The 14,949-nt window shown below is 39.1% G+C and overlaps 1 protein-coding gene across 1 annotated transcript in view; it reads right to left on the bottom strand.

The window, feature by feature from the left end:
- DIP2C (disco interacting protein 2 homolog C) overlaps positions 1 to 14,949 on the bottom strand; it is a gene marked incomplete at both ends in the record, with an annotated part of 330,160 nt that overhangs the window by 101,602 nt on the left and 213,609 nt on the right. The window contains 3 exons of the mRNA XM_082015390.1: positions 8,354 to 8,551; positions 9,491 to 9,610; positions 10,953 to 11,084. Coding sequence (XP_081871516.1) covers positions 8,354 to 8,551; positions 9,491 to 9,610; positions 10,953 to 11,084 — 450 coding nt within the window. The remainder of the gene's footprint in view (positions 1 to 8,353; positions 8,552 to 9,490; positions 9,611 to 10,952; positions 11,085 to 14,949) is intronic.

The following is a 14,949-nucleotide window of genomic DNA, read 5'->3' as shown; positions in this document are numbered from 1 at the left end:
AAGCCTAGCAAAAGTTCTGAATTGTAAGAAAGAACCATCTTTACACAAAACACTTTCAAGCCTGAAATGAACATTGAGTTTTTAATCCCTTTTCTGAAAGACATAAGGGGCTGCTGTGAAAAGTTCTGTCTGAACTACGGAGATTAAATCTGTTACAAGTCTTAAGTTCGCGTTTGTCATGTATTCACACTGATTTTTCATCTACCGATATGCCACCTTACGATATTTTCTTTGAAATCTAAGGGCTATTCATATTAAAATATTTAGATGCCTTCTTTCCAAAGTACCTGGGTACGCTCCATGTAAGTGATCTGAGTAAATGCAGAAATTAAATTTTCTCAAAGACTAAGAAAATTCAAAGGCTTTACTTTCTAGTAATTTTTTAAAGAACTAAGTTTTTAAATATATTTTGTCATTATGCTCTTTTATTGCCAGAATTCTATTTCAGCTTCTGAAACACAGAGCATATAAGGCTGCCTCCCTAACTCCTCACCTTTCTGTTTAAACACGCTTTGAACTGCACAAAAAATGGCCGTTGTATTTTCTAATTGTCAGAAAGTACTTGAATTTTCTCTCACCACAGCCCTTTCCCGCTCTATTTACTGGTGCAGTACCAAATGACGTTACTTAGCCGAGCTAACTGCATGTGCATATTGGGTGTGAAACTGTGGAAAACTGGAACAAAGAAACCAGTTTGCATTCAGCCAGGAAGGAGCTGGAACATACAGTCTCTCCTGCGGCCCTTAAAGGCTGTAACTTCGCTCTACCCCTTGCAGGCTCTGCCCGCCCCTGCCTGCTGCTGCCTCTGCTCCAGCGGCAGCCGGGGCAGGCAGGGCAGGCAAGGCAGCCTCGCAAGCAGGCAGAGCAAAGGCCATGCAGATCTTGAACTGGATCGTGTTCAACAGGAAGCCCGTGATTTTTCTTCCAGGGCATATAGTTGCGTCCCAAAAAATAAATAAAAAAAGGGCCACAAAGGGGGCAGTAATCCAGAAGCTGGAGCCAGGAATGTGTGAATCGTCAGGGCCAGATCTGTGGCTGCTGGATGAGGCACGAGCTTCTGACCAGAGGCAGCCTGAACCATGCGTTTATTTTGCTACCTTGGCTGTTTGGCCCCCCAACAGCACTGACATGTACAAAGGACTCCACGGCTGCAGGATAAAAGCCCTCAGTAACGGAGGATGTTATAAACAAGGAAATCTTTGAAGTATTTCCTTCCTTGGTTCTGCCTAGGTTGCAATTCAGTGTAATTCTTCCTTTGTAAACTTGAGAGATTAGACGTTGCTGGGAAAAGCCCATTGCTAAAACCTCTCCCACAAATCCCGATGCTGCAACCTTGCCGCGACCTCCGTGCGGTGCCACATCTGCGCCGCGGGAGAGGGGGGCCCCGGCGAGGAGGCCAGCTGTGCTTCAGCCAAGGCTTTCGCACTGAGAGAGGGCTTAGCGCCGCTGGGCCGACCCTTGTGCGCGGTAAATTGTCTTCGTTACGGGGGCTGCAGCGGAAATCCAGCTGTTCGGGGTCGCTGAGGATATGCCCGTTGTCCTCAGCCGGAGTGCAATGAAGCACCGGCCCTCCTCAGATAAACACACTGCCATTAATCTTCTAATAATTTGGCTTCAAGACAGGAGGGCAGATGTAGAAAACTGAAGCAACAGCCTCATTTAGCAGTGAGTGGACCAGACTGCGTTTCAGCTCTGTGCCAGAGCTCCTTTTCTCCAGCTGTGCTGCCGCTGCAGAAGACTGCCCTCGGCCTGGCCTGTGGTGGCAAAGCACGTGCTGCTGGGTGCAGGCACCTCGAGCACTGCTGCTGCTTCCCCGCCGTTTCCTCAGGTGAAGACCAGACCCCGTGAGCCCTCCTCCTCTTCACCTTCCTGCCCGCGTCCCCGCTGCAGCAGGGTCCTTTCGAACAGCACTCCTCCCTGCCTCGCCAGGGACAGGACTTGTGCCTGCCAGCCTCAGAGCTGCTCACCAGCCACACATGAGCACCTTCTTGCATTTAAAAATGAAAAATTGGGAAGTCATCTGCAGAGGTAAGTCATCAGTGAGGGATCTGAGCATCCCGTGGTGTTTCAGGCATGAGGGTACTCTCCAGAAGGGGCCTGGGCCCTGCAGCCCCTTGCCGTGTCTGCCAGTCACACACACGCCGTGGGTAATGCGGGGCACCAGATGTTTAAGTACCTGAATCACCCCTCAGTTTTGAGATCACAAAACAAAACAGACTGGTGTTCACAGAAGAATTTCCCACGTTGAATTTGGAAAAAAAAAGCCAACAACATCCAGTTAACACACACGTTGCTGCTACTACAAATTATAACCTTGTTCCTACCTCCTATCAAGCTGCTAACTGTGGTGCAGTTAACTGTATAACTCCACAAGATGGTAAGAAATTAAGCTTTTCTCTGCATCTATTATTGCCTAACTTACTTATAATTGCTTAAGCATTTACTGAAATAAATCTTCTTCCAAAGACGATCCTACCTTCCTTAGCCCAGATTGTATCTTCTGTCGCTTGCCCAGAGTGCTGCTGCCAGACTTGCATGCCCTGGCAGTCCGTTTATGCAGGGAGGCCAAGTCACCTTTAATGCTCTTCACACACTTGCAAACTGAGCTGAGTGTTCCCATTGCCCAGCAAGTATCAGCAAGTACTGCTATGCCTCTGAAGCCGAGCCATATCCAGCAGACATTGCATATGCAGATATTCTAGGTACGACAGGATGGAAAACAGCACCTTGCTTTCTGGCAGCTGTGACAAACACTGTTAACACCTGCATGGGGTAAGGCCGTTTTCTTTTGCTGCTGGAATTTTGATTTAGTTGAATAGTAGCGAATCTACAACAGCAACCACACTATTTTACATTTCACTTGTATTCAGTCTTGTTCTTTTTTTAACAATCTATTCAGAGGGCAGTATATTTACCAACTAAAATTTAGCAAGCTGGAGTGAGTTGATAGCCAGTCCCATCTGGTTAAGCAACACATTATGAGGGTAAAGGAAACCACCAGGTATTAAAAACCACACAAAAAGGGATCAGTTAACAAAAATTAGCTGCTTTCCATGTGACACTGAAGTAAAACCCCTTACTTTTCCTTTGCAAATCTGTAAAAGGAGTATATGTTTGTGTTGAATGTAAAGAAGGTTGTAAGAGAAAAGCTGTATCAGGGAGAAAACTCAGGAGAGAAAACAAACCACAATCAATTTCCTTATCATTTTTAGGATGCTTTTCAGAACCACACAGCACTAACTCCACAAAGCCAAACCAGTGGTCGCTTACCAAACTCGGTGCACAGCAATTGCGAGACTGCCAAAGTTTAACTGCAAATAATTTTATCAAATATTCATTTTCTCAATATCACAGTACGACATTTCTTATATTAAATAGAAATAAGAGTATTTATTACATCTGGTGTAAATGGCAAACTTCCTAATGCTATGCAGGTAAAGGGATACTTTTTTTTTTTAATTTGCAAAATAACTTGCAGTTCTGCTGCTCTGTTAACTCTTTCTTCATAAACTCTTTAAAGCCATCCTGAGCAGCAAATGAAGTTGTTGTCTCTTGGGAGAAAAAAATCCAAAGAAAAAGAACATAAAATGTTCTGTTGCAGAGAAAAAAAGACTCCAGACATATTCAGAATAGAGGTAACCTTGCTATTACAGTGCTTGATACTCCAGTCTTAATCATAGATTGTAATACAGATTTTTAAAAATAATTTTGTCTTTTTATTAAAGAAATAAAGGTTTAAAGTATTAAACAACCATAAGATTGATATCTATCTATATAGGGACTTCAACTGTGACTATACATACCTCTGCAAGCACTGAATTATTTCAGAGATAATATGTAGTTACTTGGTTAGAAGACTCTTGATTCCCTCTCTCTCCTGATAATTGTGAAACTCCTGGCCTAGGAGATTCTGGCAACAAGAGGACGTGGGGGCCAGGTCACACGCCAGGTGCAGCACGGCTTGAGGTTGGCTATTTCTGGTCTGTTGTTAAGTTTCAGCCATCTCAGGCTATCTCCACTATAAGCTACATCACCTCTGCTAAGGCAGTGTGACTTTGGCCTCAAAACATTTACAGCTGCGTTGAGTATTTTTTTTAATGGCCAATTCATTTGAAAAAAATGCCATTTTCTAAACGTTTCTTTCTCTGCAGAATCCAGATGGATGAAGAAAAAATATTTCTCTATCCAGTGAGCCTTCTCTGCTCTTTTTTGCTAGCATTGCTGTCTCCAATGGGCCTCTGATGTGGGCAACAATACATAGGAGCTACTGAAAATGGTTTTCAAAAAATCTGATTACAGAAAATGTTAGATAAAGGAAATGAGATTCTCTGAATCAGAGGTAGTTAACTGGTACTTGTTTTGTTGTTTTTAATAATGGTTACAGTAAGAAAGTTGAAAACTTACTCACACCCAAATTACTTTCCGTTTTTCACTTTTTCACCAGCCTTTCTGATTCTTCTTAGAATAATAATTTTAAGTAAGAAAAGTAACTGTGATAGCATAAGTACTATATAGGATTTAATTGTCCTTTATTCATGTTACTCCTCTAAGAAATCACTAAGTGCTTCATTATTAATACCAACAATACCAAAACCAGATGCCTGACTACTCAATTAACTTTGTCTGAGCCAGAAATTGTCCTCCTTTTCCTCAAAGCACATATTAGGTTTCTAGTTAGAGATCAGACTTACATAAAACCCAATAAAGAAATCTTTCCTTCCCGTATCTCAGACATTTCAATTTATGCATATTCAGTGGTTTGATTTATGAAGAGACTGTGAATAACTTAACTATGATGTTCTCCAGTTAACCAAGTTCCCAGAGGAACAAAATATTTGAGAAATAAGTAATATTCATAGTGTTTCATTCACTAGAAAGAGTTTAGGAGTTTTGAGTACATTAAATAAAGATTACAACTGGGGCACTGAGAAGATCTTCCAGAAATGAGGCAAACTGCTTCAAAAACTTGATTGAAAAGATCAAGTCTACAAATGCAGTTATTCATTTCTTCTATCTACAGTAATATGAGACATGTGGAGGAAAACAGTCCGGACATGCTATGAAGGCAAAAAGCTAAAAAAAACATGCCAAAAAAAAAAGACACAGGAGATATAAGGCATTACAAATTAGATTAATTCCTGCAGAGGAATGGGAAGGCAAACATGATTTTAAGCAACAGCTGAAAGAACAGCTTCTTTAAATCAGTTCCCCTTATGGCACAACAGCACATTATGATCTAGAGCACTCACTACTTAAATCCACACTAACAGTATGATATCCACATCAGCCACTGCTAGGTAGCGAAATTCATTCTAGTAAATCACACAGGGTGGTCTTATCACTAGTCTACCACTACCAAGCATGTCATAGCTTGGCCATCTGTCTGACTACTCTCAGATGTCTCTGGACAGGACAGAAAAAGAGTTATGAGGAAGGCTTTGGAGAAGGACAATTTTGTGGAGTCTCTCAGAGAGCTCCTTTTCAACATGCAAGACCACCAAGGGGAAGTATGAAAGCATCCTGAATAGATTCAACAGGCCAACACTGCATTTTTCAGGGCCAGAGAGAGCCTGCTGTAAGAATCAAGACTAAGGTGACAGATGGGATGAGATTTCACCATATAGATGCAGCAAAAGGGCTGCATTTGAAAAGATTTCCTCCCAAAATAACCTGCAAGGTTTGGACACAAAACTAAAGGAATGTCCAGGTCATGTATGATACTCAAGTTACAGCCGGAGTGACGGGCAACATGGCAATGTTGTCTACAATGATTCACAAAGGAGGAGACAAATACACTTGGTGTTAAGCGAATAGTTACTCCTATTCAGATGGGCTATGACATAGCTGACAGCTGCAGAGACACTCCTGGAATCCAGTTTGGAAAGATGGAAAGAAGACTGGAATAAGCAGGCAAACCTACAATTCATCCATGCAGAGACAAGAAACTGGAGAAGATGCTGTGTATAAAAAAAGTAGGGATCAAAAGACATCATGCAGAAGCCGGTTCTTAACTGGAAAGTTGGAGGATGAATTAAGAGGATTTTCATAAAGACGCAAGAGGGTGTGAGAAGAGACTGAAGCAGAAACAGTAAACAGAGGTAAAATATTCAAGACGACGTGCATAGTGATCATGTTGGTAACATGTCAAAGACTGAGCCTCTAGAAACTTTGAATTCTGAGCCTCTAGAAACTTTGAATTATTCTTAAAACTCTTGAATATTTGTCAAAACAGTGAAAATATGGTAATGGTGTTTCCTTAGACTGGCAAAGAACTTGAAAATAACTGTGAGGTACAAGCTCAGAAGCTACTGAAAGTCCTCAGTTTTGATATTCAAAAGTTTTAGTCATCTATCATAGCATGCACACAAGGAAATAAAGCATTAATACCATGTGGTAGGATTCTGGGTTAAGCTCATCGTTCAGAAGTTTATTACCACTGGGGCCAGTGGAACTACACACATGGATAAAAATCCGTGAATAAGAGTGTCTTCACTTAGTTCAAGGCTTAATGTCTGTTGATGTTCAACTTTAAAAAATGCCATGCCCACAATTGCTAGAAAATATTACAGACACAAAAGGTGGAATAGCTACAGAAAAATCATTCATAAAGTCACCAATAAAATGGCAGGTGACTGTAATGTTAATGATGTTTCAAAAGGAGTTGTCATTTAAGAAAACTGCTATGGCACAGTAAATGGACATTTCCCATGAAGAAGAATGACAGCCTGAAATCTAGCTAGCAGAGAAGAATTCATTAAATCTCCTATGAAATGTTTTGGTTTGTAGTTTCTTTTATTGATAAAAGGAAGGAAAAAACCCCAAGAATTTATTTTTTCTGACCTCAGGAAACTACTAAAAGGCAACAGCAAAACCCATATCCTAAAGTGCTGCAAAATGAAAGTAATGAAAACATGAATTTTAGTCCCATTTTTCTCGGGATTTGGACGATTTAGAAGAGGGGGTTGGAACAAGTTAGCTTACGACAGGAAAGCAGGCCAGGTGGCTCCGTGAGCCGTATGGATGAGTTCCTCAGTTTGATTTGCTCAGCCTACAGCCCTTCAGGCAAAGCAGGACATATGCTCAGACTCTCTGGACAGAATCCCATATTCGGAAAAATGGTCTGATTCTCACTAACATCTTCATTTCCTTTCTTGTCCAATTTATTTAGGGCATTCAGTAGATGATATGAATTGCTTTTCTGCAAACATGTAATTGCAAACTTTAAAAGTCTTCTCTACTTCCAAGTAAATGTCCTTAAGGAAGAAAAACATTGATCAATGGTGAATCATAGGTTTGGTCCCTAATTTAAGTTACTTCTTAACTTTAAGGTACCTGAAAGGAAAATGTTTCACGCCTGACTTTCAGTTGCAAAGGTTTTGTTATGCTTTAAAAGCTTTTAACTGCATTTACAATGCCAAACTTGCAGCAGACATCTTTTCGGCCAGGGACCCTCACTCAGTCAGACTCCTGAATGGAAAGGAGCATTCAGCACTGAACAAAACAGACAGACTTCTATCTCACAGCATGTAAAAACTTTCTCTGCACACAACTCTAGGGCCCTGAGAAGGCAGAAAAAAAGAAAAAGCAAAACCATTTTTTATATCCATATCAATAGCATATGGAAATGTTCCAATGTGCTTTCAAAGTTTGACAGTTATTCATAATAATTCCTTTCAACATCTCCCAAATGTCCCCTGAACATCTCAAAATTAGAAGCTATATGGGAGTTATTTGTCAGAGATATGCTTATGTTTATTTTTATTTGGCCTTTCTTGGTTGCAATAGATTGTCAGGCAGTACACATTGAACTATATCAACACACCAAAGATCACACTGAAATGTATCCTGCCAAATCTATGTCACAGGGGTACATTTGCTGGCTGTGCAACTACGTATCAGGAGGAATAATTCAAATCACATTTACTATAATGTCAGTAGAACACAGGAAAAGTCCTATTTTAACTTCTTCAGGAAGCTGGTGAATTTTAAATACCAGGTTCTGCTTTTGTGGAAGAAAGCCTGGGCAATATCCACGGGCAATGGATTTAGACATTAATCTCCAGGAAAATCTGCCCTAGGTTGTATTTCTATTTAAAAGGTGGTTTTAATTTATAACCTGTGAAACCATGGGTGTATCTAGTCAGCTCTTTTCATCTTTGTGAAATAAATCATACTATAACATATCAGCAATCCATACTCAGACACCAACAGCTTCAGAATTGTCTTACCCTACTCAGAAATGGAACAGATGCATCATTGGAGGGCTTTTTTTCACAGTATATTTATGCATTTACTATACACATAGACGTTGTATACAATATATAGAAGCACAAGGAGTTTGAAGAGTGCTCACCGTAAGTGAGAATATACAGTGGTTTTCCATTAGTATCCATAGTGGTTAGGCAAGGAGCTTTCGGTGAGATGGTCCCCCATCGCTGCAAAGCTGCTTCCAGAGAAGGCGGCCAATTTGTAACCACACCTAATTGTTCCCCACGCATAGCCAACATCTGAGCTCCTTCTGGCTTTGGCTGGTTTGGATCTGGCTGTTGAACTTATGATTATGAAAAGATATACAGTTACCATGTAAATTCTATACCTTGTGTACACCTGTGTAACCAAGAGAATAAGTTACCTTTGCAAAATATCCTGAAAATAATAACATGTTAGAAGGTTTTGAGAAGCAACAGAGAAATGTAACAGAATAATTAACTTTAAACTTTAACAGAGATGAAGTAACTGAAACATCTCAGGGATGCATGTGCTTATCCTTACACTAGCTCTAGAAGCAGGGAAAGAAACTGCTGAGGCAGCATGCATGTATATACCTTTGAAATAATCAACCTTTCTTTACTCCTAAAGAGAGACGGAGAATACTTTTTCCCGGCAAAAATGCAGTAATGAGATAAACTGCAAAGCTACTGAAAAAATCTACTTTAACAAGTCATAAGTAATAGATTGATTTAAGTCATGTTCTGTTACAGTGCTTTCTTATAAACCACTATGAAGACTATTTAAATCACCACATCCTGGCAAATCTTAATTCTCAAAGCACTGGCCTCCAAAAAAAATTTCCATTTATTGGCTTTATCCTTGTTTCTATCTTACACTTAGTTCATCTTTTCAATGCTTCTCTCTTACACAAAGGATGTGTAAAACATTTAATACGCTCCCTCACTGACACTTTTTCTCATATTGATGTTCAAAAGCTATGGCTGTAACCCACAGCTGAATGTTCTCAAAGCAAAGCTTCCCTCCAGTCTCTTCTGTGGTTTCTTTGCAAGCAGAAGCAGAAGCTGAGCAAACAAGAGAGACTTCTGACTCTACGGCTCTATGTCCAAGCTCACTACAAGCAGATTCCACTGAATACCAATGCTTTTTGGTACTTGTCAGTACAGGGAGGGCTTACTTAGCTTTCTAGAATGTGTGAGACAAACATTTTACAGAGTTGTAATAAGAGATCCCCAAACCTTTTGAAAAACAGTCATTTTACCTTCTAACAATTCCTCAAAGTCATCTACAAAGAACTCTCGTAATGGTGGTCGTTTGGGCCGTTTTAGTGTATTGACCAGCTGCTGAATCTTTGCTGACACTCTGCTGCTCACTGGTACTCCTGCAGGACAGGGATCAATGGAGACATCAGTCGACTGCTACGCTGAACACCACCAGACGTTAAGTGGGGTAAGAAAAAGGCTAGGACTGCAAGGCCACCACAACTACAGTTTCATGCCATACTGTGACTCAAGTATTCAACATTAAGACATTAAGATCATTTCAGCAAAAAGGAACAATGAAGCCTAGTTTAAATAAAAACAATACAACAATGTCAGAGTGAGCTTGCAAAATTAGAGGGGAAACAGCACATAGACTGAGGGAGAGAAGCATAGTGAGAAAAACCTCCCGACAGCAAATGTCAGTAACCTTAGAGAACTCTTCTAGGTGGCATTGACAACGGTCAGTGAGAAGACGGGCATTGGCTCTCCTCCTGATCACTGGTCATATCAGTATTGTCTGACTAGACCGCAGCTCAGCAAGGAGTGTGGGTCATAGGCTCTGCCCCATCATTTATTCTGGGTTGCTCTTTACACTGTAGTGGACATCTGTCCAGTATCCATCTTAAACATGGTTCACATCTTTGTATTACTTTAGCTGTATTCACCCTGTATTCACTGAACATCCCTACAGCCAATCTCAGCAGCCAGCAATCTCCAAAGGGAGCGTGCTTGCCCATGCAGCACTTTGAAAAACACAACTCTAAACAGGAGCGTGGGGCAAGAGGCACTTCTATAATATAATCCCATCAATCACCTCCCCCTTCCTTTTTCCTAGTAGAGTGCGAAGTCTCTACGATGTTCATGTCATCCATTCCTGAACTAACAGCTTTCTGTCACTGCATTGCAGAAATTTCAACTTCCTACCTTTCCATAAGGTTGGCTCCAAAACCATTACCAAGCGATTTTTAGAGCTGAAGCTGCTAAGTCTAGATGTGATACATTTAGTCAACAATTCAACACCTTGCTGAAATATTGTTTAACAAGTTTTAGAAAAGAGGAGCAGTAAATAAGAAAGGGTTTACAAATAACTGTTTTTCAAAAAAAAAAAGAAAATAAAACTTCAAACTTTTCAAGATGTAGCTATCCTACCACGTCACATTCTTTGCCATTTAAATAACAGACCAGCTGTAACCAGGCAGAATGATAAAAGCAAATCTAAAAGAGATTCACTGCTTTCTTTTGCCAAACAATTTCTACAGGGAATCAGCTCTGCTGCTTAAGAAATACTTCTCCATGTTGGCTTCATTTATAACCAGTTTATTTTAGGACTGTAAAGATGCTGAAACTTTCTACGTGTTTAGAAGTGAAAAGTGCCCAGAAGAAATAAAGACCAGATGCATACAGTAACCACTAAAAAGGTTACAATACTCGGAAAGAAAACAATTCTACTTTGTGACATACCATCACCAGTCTCCATAAGCTCAGCGTTTCCATACTTTGGTGCCACCCGTGCCGTTGATCCTTGTGGTCTTTCTACTTGTATTGAGTGTTCTGAGGTGTAAGTGGTAACATCCGGAGGGGCAGAATGATTTTCTGTGAAAAATAAGTTAGAAAGTTTAACTGTGAACCTCTAGTGTTGAAGGGCAGAAAAGCAAAAGGGAAAGGAGAGGATACTATTTGATTTTTTTTCCCCAACATCTGAACAGGTGTTAAAGTTAATACACAAAATTAATGTATACAACTATAATATACAGCATGATTTTAATGAAGTTTCCAATGATTAAAACAGGGGCTGTATATCTGCAATCATAGAAGCAATAAGCTAAAAAAAAAAGGATACAATTAGATTGTAGGTTCTCCACTGACATTTAATTTTATGCTAAGTTAAAGCTTGTGAACAGCCTCAAATAGAAAAGACCCAGACAAATATACTTCTGATAGATTACTGCGTCATTTTTTCTGAATAAAAAGAACACAGCACATTCTCAATCACTTGCAAGTGCCAATGCATAACACTTGTGTAACCTCTGTATTTTGAATATGCCAATTTTAGTTAAGAAAAGAATTTGTTCATATATTAGGAAAAAAATCAATCATAGCAGGGTTGGAATCAGGGGAAAGAAATAAAATGTAAAGAAACATGAACTTTGCATTCTGCATGGACACTTGCTTGTCTACTATTTTTAGACAGAGCTATTTCAATTCCTCTGCATAACAAAGACTTGCCTTCCAGAAGGCAAACACAATTTGGTCTGACTCATGCCAGCACTGCTAACCAATTCCACAGAGCTAATCTTTCTCTTTCATAGCCTGATAACTCAGCATGCTACCACAGTTTTTTTTCCCATGTTTTGAAGTCTGAATTTGTATTACCTACGTATTTGTACTATTTTTATGGGTTGATGGGTTGTCTCATAAATTTTTTCTGGGTTTTTATCCGCATTAGAGTAGGTGGAGATAAATACCATGAGCAAATAACAACTTCTCTTTTGATTGAAAGAAATGATCCACAACAGCCTCTGAGATACAAAAGGAGGCAGGTCTTCATTTTGCTGCCACTGAAGTGAAGAGGAATGCACTCCATTTTACAATAGGGTAAGAGTCTTTAAAAATGTAAAAATTTTCGAAGAAGTTCATCTTGTTCCAATACTATTTGCAAGGTGTGTTTTTTATTAAACCTGTCCTATAAGCATTATGGTGCCCTAACTCTACTACACCACCACCTTCTACAGTAAATGTCACCTTAAATGTAATTATAAGGCATTTTAATGAGTCTTGAACTTTGGATCATGGTAATTTGTGTGCATTCAATCCCAAATTCATGTACCATCAACATAGATAACTAATTTTTATGGCTACACATACAGTAACAGGATGCTATATTAGATGCTTATTTTGCATACCTGTCATTTAAAGGTAGCATTTGACAGACAGTGATCATGAAAAATTAAGACATTATATTAATGTTTGTAGTTGTTATTTAATGCTTATATTCATTAATATCATAAGGACTCAACCTTATCACTCAACCATAGTATCTGTTTGAGGAAAACACAAGATGGCTTTTATCGTGCAACTCAAAAACACCTTGCATCCTACAATGTCCAGTTGAGCCTTTTGATTCTCATCATATCCATTGTTATAATTTTACTGAAGCAAACACCTTATATTGTGCTACAAGTGACTAACTGAAGTATAATAGCTTGGACAATGAAGCTTATGCTGGTAATTGTTTGAATAATGTCTTCATTTTAGATGTTATTATCAACTATTCTAGAATCAGCAAAATTTTTGCTTGCTAAGTGGCAAGAGCTTTTTATAGATCATGATTGAATTACTCAATAACTAAGTAAATTAAAAAATGCTGATGTTTATATTTTTATCTTTTACTTATAATGCAGTTTTGCTATGCAAATAGGAGAAGAGATCATGACTAAGAAAATAATTGTACTTAGTCAACTATTAGTAACAAGAGAAAGTATTTTTAAAGTTAGCTCTAACTGTTTACATCTTTTCAGTAAAGTATTTCCATCTTTCAGACTTTACAAGGCAAATTGAATTGGAGTTAAAGTATCTCTGTTCAGGTTTTAGCACTGAGATTATTTCTTTTTAATGTATAGGAGAGAAGATATGTGATGCAAAGAACCACAGAGCAGAGATGCTCTCCCTTCAGACCTATACACTTGAAACCAAACACTTCTTTGTAACACATTGTGCTGAGTAGGGTGAAACGACATAAGAAAGAAGCTTCCAGCTCTTTTGTAAAAGGGTTTCCTTTTGAACGAGCAGCACTGGCACATGAAATTACCTAAAAGAAACTACCTTCCCAAGGTGGCCACCACTGGCTAGCCAAAGAGCGGGGTTTTAGTACCCTGGTTGCCCATCTTCTATTTGCATTTCCATTAAGAAGAACTCTTATCCAGCAGAAGAGGAACATTACGGTTTGTCCTGCCATGTTCCTTTATAGTGTCTGCTTAACAGATGTCTTATCATAGCAATATCTACAGCTGTAAGCTTCATCCATTAGATTTAGAAATCATCAGTCGGTTCCCTTCTCAAAACCAGGCTTGGAGAAATGAAAGTCATACAGAGAAAAATTTGGTCTGAATGACTTCTAAAGAAAAAGATCTTCGTTATGTTATGTGAAATATACCCTTTTTGGTATAGAACAGTCAATCTGGGCTTAGACTATGGACACAATCTGTATATATCTGCTTGGTCTTATGTCAGGTAACTTGAAGCACTGTTTGAGGTGTAGTTAAGAATAATGATCCTGACACATCTGTTGACTGAAAAGTAGAAACTGTGACAGCTGCATGACTTCAAAGCATTTCCTCCATCAAACATATATATTTGCATCACCTCCTCTTCCCATCTCTTCCAATATTCTTGCATTACAACATCACAGACAGAACAGCTATTTCCAGATAAGGCGCTCTTCATTTTTGCCACTGAAGTGATGTAATTTACTCCATTTAACGAAAATCCAAAAGAACCAACAATGCAGAGCGCATTCACGTAGAGATAGAGCACATGCATTTACAGAGCCCCGTGTTTGACGAGAAGCAAATAGGTGTAGGAATACTTTCCAGTGGAAATTTGGAAGCACACATAAGCACCATGTATTTGAAAAGTCTCCAGGAACTCAAGAAATATCCATGCAATACTATATACTTGAAGAAAATGCAGGTTTTTCTCTCAAACAAGCTGGGCCTTTTGGTTGTCAGGGAAGGGAAATCCAGAGTCAGAGCCGCAGCTATTTCAATCAGCTCGGTTTCTCCCATATTCATGTCCAGGTGACAGTATTTTAAACTAGTCTGTATTATAAGTTGATATTCCCCTCAGAACACGTAAGAATTTTAAGGTTGTCAGAGAACTATCAGTCATGCCTTATGGCACATGGTTTTATGTTTACTTGGTTAGAAATCTATGGAGCCTTTAATTTGGACAAAGGCCTTTGATTTTCAAACAGAAACATATTCAAAGCATAAAAAAGAAACATTAAATACACCTACAGGTTCAAAATTTTGTAGTGAGATGCTTAACTTTATATAAATTTACAGTCATAGGCAAGCGCCATGTGATTTTCATTACATGAACTATGTGAGCTTTAGGATGTGCTCTCTCTCCTCGATTTTTATATACATATAGATCCAAAACATATATACAGACAAATGAAAGCTTAAAAACCTTAGAAATTCATAGAATACTGACCTAAAGATGGGTCAGAACATCAGATATTTTTTACAGATTTCACTGGCTTGACCTCTAAATCATTCACAAAGCTGAACTCTGATTATATTATAGCCAAAGCTTTTTATCAAATCCCGTCTCAGAACTGCATTACAGTACTTAAAGTGGAAAAATCTCCCTTTGATTTTGTGATGCACTCTGGAGGTCAAATCAGAAAGGGTATCAGAATGAAGGGTTTTTCTGGTTATCATTAAAGGTCTTTCCT

Source organism: Phaethon aethereus (genome assembly GCF_964289735.1).
Source record: "Phaethon aethereus genome assembly, chromosome: 2".
Taxonomy (NCBI): domain Eukaryota; kingdom Metazoa; phylum Chordata; class Aves; order Phaethontiformes; family Phaethontidae; genus Phaethon; species Phaethon aethereus.
Note: the sequence above shows the minus strand (reverse complement) of the source record. Positions and strands in the feature narration are given on the sequence as shown.